The 12,180-nt window shown below is 41.8% G+C and overlaps 1 protein-coding gene across 1 annotated transcript; it reads right to left on the minus strand.

Annotated features, from left to right (window-relative positions):
• Positions 1–435: 435 nt before the first annotated feature.
• On the minus strand, positions 436–11,429 carry arhgef33 (Rho guanine nucleotide exchange factor (GEF) 33). Its single transcript, XM_029521833.1, has 16 exons — positions 11,342–11,429; positions 9,237–9,280; positions 7,856–8,020; positions 7,231–7,339; positions 6,376–6,471; positions 6,074–6,233; positions 5,082–5,214; positions 3,898–4,005; positions 3,511–3,603; positions 3,117–3,265; positions 2,921–3,010; positions 2,499–2,671; positions 1,916–2,376; positions 1,614–1,835; positions 1,302–1,444; positions 436–1,132 (listed from the first exon to the last, which is right to left on the minus strand). Exons 1-16 carry the CDS (start codon positions 11,427–11,429, stop codon positions 1,003–1,005), a joined length of 2,364 nt encoding a protein of 787 aa, XP_029377693.1. The 3' UTR covers positions 436–1,002.
• Between the last annotated feature and the right edge of the window lie 751 nt (positions 11,430–12,180).

The following is a 12,180-nucleotide window of genomic DNA, read 5'->3' on the forward strand; positions in this document are numbered from 1 at the left end:
CTAACATACAGATGTTTTGTTATTTTCAAATTATTTTCATACACTGCTGACCCCTGGAGGGGAATAAGGTCCCAGACAATGACTGCTTTCCCACAGAGTAACAGAATAACATTTGATCACAAAAGAGTTCATAACCACCAATTTAATTATATACAATGTTGGTATGTTGGTTTATTTTTAGTTTGTTTAATTTAAGCTAACAAGTTTCTTTCTAAAGAGCTGATTCAAATGATGGATCTTTTGACGTTAACTCTGTTGAATACTCCCTTTTCGGGGTATGTTCAGCCTTTCCTGAACAGCTCCTTTCCGTTTACAGAAATAATTGCCACAATCATTCAGAAACCAGTTTGAAACAGTTTAATGTACTGTCCGAGTATGCGCACAGTATAATAATTTCTTGTTATCGATTAAGAAATTCAGCTGGCATGGAAAAAAAAAAAAAAAGGAACACAGATTTTAAAGTTGGCGTATAAATGAAATGCCTTGGGAAAAGGGCAGAAAGGGAAGGAAAAGTGTTTGTGGTCTGAATATATGGAACAGCTCTGTGCTCTGCTGTAAAGCGATAAACAGATAAACATCGAGTGGTCAGGTTTGTAACTACCTGTTACACATTCACTGGCACAAGTTTCGTTTAGTTTTTAACTGTATAAGTGCATTTAATCAAACTGACTACAAACATACTCTACCTTTTTGGGGGAGTGATAGTCTAATCTTAGGCAGATTCACAAAGTAATACTGAATATGGGCAAAAGTTAGACCAAATCGTTAAAAAAAAGAATCCACTGTACAATCAAGTGCTTAAGGCGGGACTCTGTCTTTCAAATAAAGGTCTAATTTAGCCTCTTAAATGTGGAGGAATCATTGCTTCACTAAACCACTCATACCTGTACAGCATTTATACAGCAGTTGCAGAAGTAAAAAAAAAAAAAAAAAAAAAAGCGTATATATGCTCAAGCATGTACGTGTACTGCGGTATATTTCAGTCTATGACAACGTTGATGTTCACACAGCGGTGCCGCGGTTTATCTCCACGTGTACGAGTTTGCCGTTCTTCCCGGCTGTCTCGTGTTCCACGTTGTTTTGGTTCTCTGGTGCTTTCTCTTCTCCCTTCTCTTTCTTCTCATCACTGTTCCTGTTCAAAATAAAGATGTAGTACTTCTTATTTCTAAAAATGTGAGCACTTTCTTTTAATTGCGATTAAAAAAAAAAAAAGACAAAACAATGTGACTTTTGGGCGTAAACATTTTCTGCTTGAAATTTCAGTTTTAATGTGCATATTTCCGTGTTACATTAAGACTCACTTTTTCTTGAAGAGTTTCTTGAATGAGCTCCTGAAGCCTCCTTTGTCCTGCTTCCGACTCTTCTCACTGAAGGGTGTGTGGTTACTCTCGTCTGTCCCACTCCTCCACTTTGATTCATCTGCCCAGGATTGGATCCCTGAGTCCTGGTGGGGTTTCACACAATATGCTCTGATTACATCTGCAGTCATTTACAGCGTTTCTGTCTAGGAAGACCATGAAGGCTGCACAGAACATGGCACCCAATCTCTGAAACTGTAAATCAATGTTAACTGCGCAACACAATCATTTGTTCACGTTCTCTCTGATACCCACAATGCTGAGTAGCCCATGGAGATCAGGGCTCTGTTTGTCTGTATCAAGTCTGTTTCCCAGGGGGCTGTGGACCTTATGGGACGTGGATGAGCCCCCTTTGCTGCCCTTGCTTCCCTGGCGTTCCAGTTTTGCGTGGCTACCCTGCCCCGCCCTTTGGAGAGGGTCTGATAATGGTCCGCCATCCAGACTGCTCACTGTGTCCATCTGCAGGCCGTTCAGAGACTGGATAGCAGAGAAGAAGAAGGTTTGGATGGTTACACATGTTGCTATTTCAGAATCCTCCTCCGGATCAAAAAGCTCACCTTGCTCTTACGCTGGCTGGCCTTAAGGGGACGATGCTGATTGTGGCGCATCATGATGGCCTCGTCTGGAGACACACATCCTCGGTTGGGCAGCTTTCTGTAACCATTGCCTTGATTTCTACTGCTGCCATAGACAACTCGGGTTGGGGACACGTTAGCCGCTATTGCGTGATGTGAAGCCAGGGGGGGTTTGGGGCACTTCACAAAGGCAATGTCAATGGAGGAATCTGAAGAGGCAGACGAGCAGCAGTCGAACATAGAGGCGTCATGAAAGGAGCCCCCGTCCTCGTCATAGAGGCTCTCCATCTCTGGGGGGTCTGGAGGGAGAAGGAACTCTCCAAGAGCATCGGCCAGAGCAGAGCCTGGTTGGACCTGACGGAACTCTGAAGGTCTGGAGGGAAGATGATGCTGACACGACAGGGGCGTCTCAGGTGCCTCACTCTCTGGGATGCTGCCAAGACCTGAAGGCCAAAGGGTAGTTCCAAACATCAACCTTACCGAGCAGGCTCCTCTGTGATGCCAAAACATCAGGCAGAAACACGTTTTTATGTGCTACATGCTTCAACAATCAGACGGTTCAGACCTGCTGCCTTATGGTTTCGTGAGTCCAGGTCAGGACTGAAGTAAGGGAGCTGGGACGGCCATTCCGTCTCATAACAATGACTTTCAGGAGCCCGTTCCCGATCCTGGTAACGTTGGGACTGGATCTGCTCCAGGAGATGCTGTTTGCTGAGCTTCGCCTTGTTAGAACGTTCCCTGTCAGGAGCAAAAGATTCACACCTTGTTTCCAGAAGCTGCAGAGCTAAAGCAAAAGTTGATATTGGGCTTTTCTTTTTGCACAAGAACATGGATGGATGTGTAAATAGTGAAGCTGATGACATGTCAGACAGGGCAGTTTGATGGGGCATTCATTTCTCATGATTTTTACAGGCTGCTTTTCTGCCCCCAGAGAATTATCAGCTTCAGACAATAAAAGTTAGCGGTAACTGGTGAATGAATACTCACATCATGGCACTGCTGCACGGGTAAGGTGATCCGATGTTGTTCGCTTGAATTCCACTTTCCACTGTCTTCAGCAGTTGTTTCATGGAGGCACTGCAGGGGCACAACCGCTTCACCTTATTTCGTCAGCTTCAAACTCTTAAGCATGCACTAAATGTCCTTTATTGAATCGTTGCTTATGTAGAGTGGTATCTCTGACCTCTTCACCTCCTTGCGGTGGTGGAGCAGAAGCTCCTGGTTGTGCTGGAGGAGGTGGTGGTACTGAGCCGTGAAGGCCCTGAACTGCTGCATGCTAACCAGCAGCAGGTAGTAGTCTGGGTGGTCCGCATCTGTCTGCTTCAGCAGCCCCTGTACACAAAGGTAGGTGATATACCTGCGTATGCTCACAGGGCTCGGAGCAGAGGAATCAGCAACATGAACGAGATATTAAAAACTGTTTTCTGTTTCTGCTCATTTTTTTTTTTTTTAATATTCCGTTATTTTACTCTTCTCACCGTGTTGACCCTCCTACAATTGGTGAAATACAATCTGTAGATTTTGAAGACCCTAAAATGGAAATCCCCATCTATACTTCATGAGTGTGACAGTCTGACCTGTAGCAGCAGCATGTAGTCTGGGATCCTCTGAACCGGCTGAAGGAGCAGAGTGTGGAGGGAGGGTTTGGATTCATCGCCCATGATGTCGCTCTGACAGAAACAGCACCATCGGAGGGATGAGGAACAAAACCAGCTGTGTCTGCAGCTACTGCGCATTATCGGGGTTTGGATGTAACTTTTTGGATCATCATTCAACTTAGCAGCAAAATTTTCGAGTTGCCAGCCGCTCAAAAGTGTCAAAGAATATTTGAGAGTCATCAGACTTGGGATTGCAATGAGATGAAGTGCATTGTTGATTCTTCTGTTGTCATCTCTCGTCCAATCCTGTCATCATATTTACTCATTATCACATTCTGCCTTGTCGTGGTCAGAGTTGAGGCTTACCTCCAGAAGGGCAGAAGATTTCGTGGAGCTGGAGGCAAGCATGGTGATGACTGACAAACAGTCGGGGAGCTCCTTCAGGTAAGACACATAAAAGTCCAAGAAATCACTCTGTGGAGAGACAAAGCGAGTATTGGGTTTGCATTTATGTGTTTATTCATCATCCCTTACCGTTTTTCACCTCCCTCTCCTTTCCTCCTTTTAATTGTTTGATAGAAGAATACACAACGAACCTGAATAAGATCAAGATCAAAACTTCTAGCTGTTATCAATTCAGATGCTTAGCTGTTGTGCTTTTTTTTGGAATAAAGTGATTTATTCCACGATATAATGTATTCTGTTGTGCTCCTCTTTCTTACTCACATTAAATAGAAGTATAAATATGATTCCATTAGTCTGTCAGTTTGTCAGTGAATATATCACGTGTATTGTTTTTTTCTTTTTCTTAACTAAGTAATTATGATTTATCTATTCATTGTGTTGTACCTAATTTTGGCTTTCAGTTGTGGTGTGGTCACCCCCAAACCTTCCTAATATCACAAAACAAAACAATATTTTTATTTATTTATTTTTTTTTTTTTTTTTGGTCAAATAGAGGAGAGGAAATCAGATTCAAAATATGATAGAAATAACATTTATATAAGATGGGCGTATAAAATTCAAGCAGGGGGTGATGGGAATTATAATTTTTAATCAGTGTGTGGCCATTGATTTGTATAGTTTGTATGGTGTCTGTGCTCAGCATGGCTCTGCTGGAATTTGATATTTGATATTTCATTGAATGTCCATCATGGCCGCCAAAGAGCTTTTTTTTTTTACAGTACGGGTGAAATTTTCTAAAGTGTTATTGGCTCCTTGTCAGGAAGATAACCTTCCATTACTGTGTTTGTCACAGGCAAAGTACGTCAAAGTGCAAGCTGATCAGAAAATGGGAGAGGAAGGAACTTCTCGATAACACACAGTCAGACTTTTCTTTTTAAAAGACAACAACAGGACATTTTTAGTTGAGCTGATCCCGACTAGAAAAGGACAATAACTACTGCAGCAGAGTCAGAGCCAGCTGACTGTGATACCACTTTTATCATAAGCGTATTGGTGGCACAGTTAAGAATTTCCGGTTTGAGACAGACGTTCAAAGACGCATAATATGCAGTTTTCCACACATAGACGTGAATATAAATGTTTACCTCTTTGCTGGTTAGCCTCATAAACACATCTCCCATGATGCCCTGCCACTGGCACCTGAGCACACGCTCCTGGAGAGTGTGGAGTAGTTCGAGATGCTGCTGGATCAGAAACCTCAGCGAACTGGGAAATGGACTAAACACGTGGAGAACCAGATGAGAGGTTAGAGATCAGTGACAGAGAATATTTACTTTCTTCAAAATCACACAAGAAACCAAGTTTTTAAAGCATGGTAGTACACACACTGTATCATGTTTTGTTTAAAAAAAAAAAAAAAATCAACTGTTATTTTGTGTGTTTGTGTTTGTGCACAGTTATTTAATGATATGTGACTTTGCTGTGGTACCTGGGGAAAAAAAGGAAAAAAAAATTATTGCGAGTAATGTAATTCCAGCATGCTTGAACTTTGGTCTAACGTGCTGCACTTATCATTGTGCTCTCTTAATTGATGGACATCTTGCAGCAAGTAAATCAAGTCTAAACGTTTAACACCAAATACCATTTGACCCACTTGAGCAGTTGCACATATTTTTGTGTGTGTTGGCTCATTGGCAGCATGGTGAAGGGTGAGGGGGGGGGCTGAGCAGTGATTTCATTAGGGTCTCTTTTAAAGAGTATCCTCTCTGTCACGCTGGTGTACATAACCTGCTTTTATTTGATTAGTTCATTTCCTGTTCTCCGCTCACCGCAACCTCTCAAATTAGATCAGCAGCTGCTCCTGGGATGAAGTGTTAAGCATCTGTTTGCGCTGGTGTGTGGGAGAGAGATTGATAAGACAGTAATGAATCACAGCATCAGAACTTCTCTATTCCATATTAGGATGGCATTATCTGGGTCATTCTGTGCTTCCTGGAAAGTATATGTCCACATTCTTCTGCGGAAGAACTCACATCCCTCTGACTTGGTAAATGACTTTGCATGATCTCTCTTCATGCCTGTTGTAGTAAGATTTCCGGGCTTCATCTGGACTGAGTTGTCTTTGTGTGTCTCTTACCGTTTGTCTTTGGGAGCGATGGCCTCTGATCCGTTGAACGAGATGTTGGCCTTCAGTAACAGAGACAAGTGGGAGACGTAAAGTCTCTCAGACTCGAGCAGCTCCAGAGCCGCTCTCTGTCTCTTATCTGCACGCACAGAACAGGAGAAATGTTTGACAGCTCATAACCTGTTTTGTTTGCGTAGCAGTAAAAAGGGGGAGTCTTGTATGAGTTTGGGATGAGAACTGAAACCAAATTCCCACCAAAGTGGCGGTAGATTTTTTTTAAGCTAACTAAAAGTAATATGTTGTATTTTTCTTACTTTTTTCACTCGGGCTGCTGGGGTTCTCTGTGTCGTCTCTGGTGTTCTTGCCCTCCCCCACGAACTGCTGCTGAGCCTCGTTGTCAGATGTAGAGGCTGCAACACACAAAGATGCACACATGCGTGCATACACAAATGTGAGAGTCTCTTATTGCGCTTTTCCTTCACTTCAGTGTTCCCTAACCGGAAGCACCCGGTTCGGTTTTAGTGCGAAGAGGAAATTACACACACTTTACTGAGAATTGCACAGTTAAGCATTTAACTGCAGTATACTATGTAACACCGAATGCATGGTTAATAACACATTATAATATACGCAGATGGTGTTCACTAACGTTTGTCAGCAATGACAACTACTCCTGTGAATCCCATTACTGGAGGCTGGGCTGCAAACAGATGACTAATGAATATATAGTATCGCAGTGCACTGTTTAAACAGAGTGCATTAAAGATTACCTTAAACCTGCTCAAAGTGTTCATGAAATTACACACACACACACACACACACAGACTCACTCTGTGTAGATGTGTTGCTCCTCTGTGGTGACCCACTGTGTGGCAGACTGGAAAAAAAGTGTTGCATAACGCTGACTTCTGATAGGCCAGCCACACAGATGTGTTCGTCCCCTGATGCCATTGGAACATCTGCCTTAGAGTTCTTTCTACTTCCGGATCAACCAGCACGGCCAAAGAAACGGAGGAAGTCGAAAACAACATACAGTATTTGCACAGCACGTTTTAGCTTTTTTCACATTTGCACATTTGCAGCTTTGGAGTCATATCACATGCTGCACATTGCTCATGTAATGCCTTTTTTTTTGAGTGTTTCAGTCCTGACCTACCTGTGTGAGACACAGATGATATCCTTGGTGTGTTCTGACTGCAGCGTTTCCAGCCTCTTCTGAACCTCTCTCTGCCTGCTAGACGCCTCCTTAATGTGGAACAATGCAATATTCAGCTCCTCCTGCAAATATGCACAGATGAGTGTGTCAGCATATCTGTAACCACGGACGCAAAGATCGATTAAGACGATGTAAGTTTGTACACCACCTTCACAAAGGGGCGTAAAGGTGTTAGGTATGCTATAAATGACCGTTTTCCTCAGTGTCTGTGTGTATGTTGGACTACTGTAACCTCCCTTAATCTCAAATGAAGCCTTTTATGAACATAACAACAATATTTCAAAAACTGTTTTATGCTTTGTAAAGCGACAAAGTCAAAAAATCATACAAACCACAGGTTTTACAACAGGAGCTGGATAGGAAAGTAAATTCTTTGTGAGTATCTGACAGCTGCCTTCTCTGATGAATTGAATTATTTTCTGTTACTTAACATTTTCAGAGTTGCAGTCGGATGTTTTCAATCATGTTACAGCGGCCTGCTCGCCATTTTGAGAACAGACTGTGTGTGTGTGTGTGTGTGTGTGTGTGTGTGTGTGTGTGTGTGTGTGTGTATTTTCTCTCTGTAGCATCGCCAGCACCTTGAAAGTGTTGAGGGAGTTCTTGAGGCTCATTATCTTGTCATCCACATCAGTCTGATGGGCCTGGAGCTTCTCCTCCAGGCTCTGGTCCCTCTGACGCAACTCTCCCAGCTCCATCAGGGCAGCATGGAGCCCCTCACGCAGCTCAGCCACGAGGCCCTGCAGCTGCATCACAAGACATTATGAAATGCATAATGTTTTTAATCGCATATTTTCGTGCACGCTGGAGGTAAAAATTATGTTAAGAATTCACTCTGTGTTCTGTTTAATTCTATACCATGAGTTGGTTGTTTGGTTTGTTCCCTGCAGATTATTTTGAGTTGCTGTAGCTGTAGTCTTCAATTCATTAGTTATTTTAAGGTGTGAAATAGCAAGAGATCTTTATAATTTCTACTTTTAAGGCTTTTTGTAAATGCTTCTGATGTTGTGTTTTGTTTTTGTTGCCGTTATTATACTCTTCTCCCCTCACCACTGCTGTAATCATTCGTTTCATTCAAGTCCTGCTGTTTTCTCCTCCTTTTCTATTGATGATGTATTCTCTCGTCACAGCTGATTACATTTACTCAGTGGGTATAACCAAATCAGCTCATGGGAACATGGCATGGGTAGAGCAGCTCTCTCTCGTCTCTTCCCTCTCTTCACATCGCTCTCTTTCGCTGTCTCTCCCTCTTTTTCTCGCTCACTCTTCTTCAGTCATGTGAAAGAAATTTGCCAGCATACTGAATAGAGCGTCTGTCCTGTGTGCTGCCTGCTCTTTTTCCTCTTTGGGTGATAGTGCTGTAGTATGATTGTGCACCTCAGGGACATAGATCTAAGGAATTATTCACATGCATCGTTACTTAGTACCTTAGCTTGCAGCTAACATTGAGACTGAGCATGATTCAAATTTAAAATCTATGAGTATACAAAGTTAAGCTGTACTGTAAATAACGCGTGGCCTCATTTAAATCCATTTAAAACTCACTCTGGAGTACAATATCAGCTTTTATGTGCTATGTTGTGAGGCAATGACTCCTTTTGTTTGGTCTGAAGTGAGTGAATATGGACTTTTGAACACGTGTCACTTTGCCTTTGTGTGAATATTAAAATGGAAAGATCATGAAATGAGACATTATATTTCCGCACCACATGAACGAATGTTGAGCAAACAGTTATCTTGCTCAGCATGCCAGTGTTGTTGTAGCATTGAAACTGCAGCACGAATATAAATATAATTTTGTCTGAGACCTTAGGCTGTAATATTTCTTTTGATGTGACTTTCTCATCCTGGTTTGTCAGTTTTAAGAACCCTGGCATTTCACAGTGCTTTACTCTCCCTTCCTCTTTAGGTTTTCCAGGTCGGCTGAAAAATAGAGAGCCTGTCGATGGAGTTTTTGATTACCTGAGCAATCTCCAAGTTAACCTCCCCCACATGTTCTTCGTCCTCTAAAAGAAAAAGCACGGATGAAGTCAGGCAATGACACAGGCAGATATTTGCCTTCTAATTACTTCATGTATACAGAAGAAGGCACAAAGAGCTAGATGGAATGTAAAAGTGAAAAACAATGTCTTCAATGTCATCAGTGGGAGAGATGAGGAATGAACTGTGGTGTTCTCACAAGAAAACATAAATCATTCAGTTTATTCATCTATATTCAAAAATGATTGACTCCAGATTCCCGAAAGAATATGACATGGCATGTGGAGCCTGACTCATGATCAGTTACTGGGACTGAGATCTTCCTCAAATATTAAAAAATTATACGCAGAAAAAGATGCAAAATTCTAATTGAATTAAAGTCAATGTAATATGTAAGTATCAGTTCTATCAAAGCTGAGAATAGGAAGTTTCCGTGATGAGTGGTGTGTGTTTGCCCACTTGTAATGTAGTCCAGATAACAACATTTGCAACAGATGTCAAATGGCAAATATTTTATGCCATAGTTACAGTGAGGTTTAGGAATGTTTAGGCCGTCACATGAAAGCTCCGAACATACCATTCCTTCTCAGGGGAGAGTCATCAAGCTACAGTACGTACGAGCGTAGCTTCACGTCCATTGGCTTATAAATTAATCTTCCCATGTTTCCCATTCGTCTGTGATTTTCTGAGTCTCCTAATGGATGCAATCACAGCCGTGCGTCTCCTGATGGAATCGCACTTTCATTCCTACACCGTTCTAGAGATTTTAGGGTCTGTTGTGCGTGTTCATAGTTGGGCTGTTGCTCCAAAGCCAAGTTCAGATTTGCGATATTCTTCTTTTAAATGCAGAGAAATGCACAGACAGTTATCTGGTAAAGGCACAAAGCTTCTGGTTGTTGTGGAAATGTCACTGCTTGAAGCTGCTGTCAACACTGGTGGGGGTCGTTTGAAACACGCACTTAACATATATTATCATGCATAATAGATGATGCCCTGAGGCACAATTTTCCACATCTTTTTTGTGTCACATTTCCAAACTGAAAAACTGAAGAAGGAATATAGTGTCCAACAACAGTCTTTTTGTCTGTTGGACATATGGTCGTCTGGTCACTGTGGTTTGTGCTGTTGGCCTCAGTTGTTGCATGCCAGAGGGTCACTTTCCCAGAACGACTTAGATCACCAATAGGAAACCCAAAGGGGAGAATATCATTATGGCTAGACCAACATATGGACCCAGGGAATATTAGCCTAATACACATCAGAATGATGTCCACAAGGGCTTCAGGCTTTTGACCCTAATGTACAGTACCACAAGTTTGGACACACATTCATTAGAATGGGAGCATCTGACCAGACCTTTAACTGGGGCCATATACGTCAACCACAAAGTGCCAATTAATTGCAATAGGATAAGACAAAGATGTGTTTAATATCATTCAGAATAGCAGGAAAAATACAGATGTAATTGAGACTTTAAAGGTGAGCTGGTACCCGGCTCTTGGGGCTGTGCACACTGGCATTCCTTACTGAGACTCTTAATAGAACTGAGCCCATGACCAGCCCAGATTGTCTGATATGAAGAAGTTCGATTAGTCCACAGCAGGCTTTTATCACACTGCTGCCACCCTTCAGCTCCGTCGCTGAAAACAAAAAGCTTTGCTTTTATGCAGATAGTATGCTTAAAAAAAAAAAAAGCCAGATAAGATGATGACAGTGACATTTTGTGCGAATAAATCCGATCTGCTCTTTGAAGATTCAAGATGTATGTAAAATAAACGCAGAAGGAGCCATGACTACGGCTGGTGTCAATCAATCAGTCATCACTCATTATAATAGTTCCCAACCATCCAACAAACTGTAAATGGTTCACAGTTTTTATTTTGGATGATGTCCCGAAACAAGCATTTCAATGATGTGAACGTGGGCTTTGGGAATCTGTGATAGAAAATTTTCAGTATATTACTAATATATCAATTACTTAAGGTCATGAATAATAAACTAATGGATCAATAGTGACTATTACATCTCTAGTAAAAAATAGGAATTATTTCCTCTGTGAGCATCTGTTCCAAAGACACCTGTTTTACCTTCTAATGTGTCCTCTGTCTTTTCTTCTGTTATGCCATTTTCCATGTTTAGGGCCGGTGTGGTCCAGTCCACCTCACAGCTGTCCATTTCTTAACTCCTTATCCCACCCGAGATGGCCTCAGTTTACTGCCTGCTTTCTCTGCTTCCTCTTAACAACCCTGTGCTTTGCTGTGATCATTCGCTTTCTCTCCCCCAAAGCATGTGAGTCGTATGATTTCCCTTTTTGCACAAAAAGACCCTTGTCTGTAGAGAGTAGAGCGACACAAGAGAAAGCTCAGGAGGAGAGAGGGAGAGACATTTGTTCATCATGCAGTCACATACTGTAGCTAATTCATTAGACTGAAGGAGATGTGACTAGCTATTAAAAATGTTATTTAATCAGTAGTAAACGGTAAAACCAAGGATTTAAGCCAGTTCCAATAAAGTATCAGTAAAGGCCTCTTTGAAGCTGCAGAGAAAAGTATCTGACTGCAGGTGGCTTTAGGAGCAATCATTGGGTGTGTGTGTTTAACACGTGAACTTTGTGTGGTTATATCTAGGGTTTGCCCTGAGAACATGTAGAACAACTTGCCAAAATCAAATACATTTTTTGGGCACTTGAGCGCAGAGCAATACGCTCTGAACACAACACCTGTCTTTACTGACCTTATGCAGTAATTTCAGCAAACACGATAGCAAAAGGTTTCTGATCAATGTCAGTGCTGTATTCACTCTATCAGCTCTATTTTGGTCTCAGCCAATGTTTTTTAATTAGCTGAATTTAATTAAAGTTAGTTAGGTCCATGCAACATTTTATGTATGAGCAATTATAAAAGTATATGCTATTGATCAGCTTCTT

The sequence above is a fragment of the Echeneis naucrates genome, chromosome 15 (assembly GCF_900963305.1).
Source record: "Echeneis naucrates chromosome 15, fEcheNa1.1, whole genome shotgun sequence".
NCBI lineage: Eukaryota > Metazoa > Chordata > Actinopteri > Carangiformes > Echeneidae > Echeneis > Echeneis naucrates.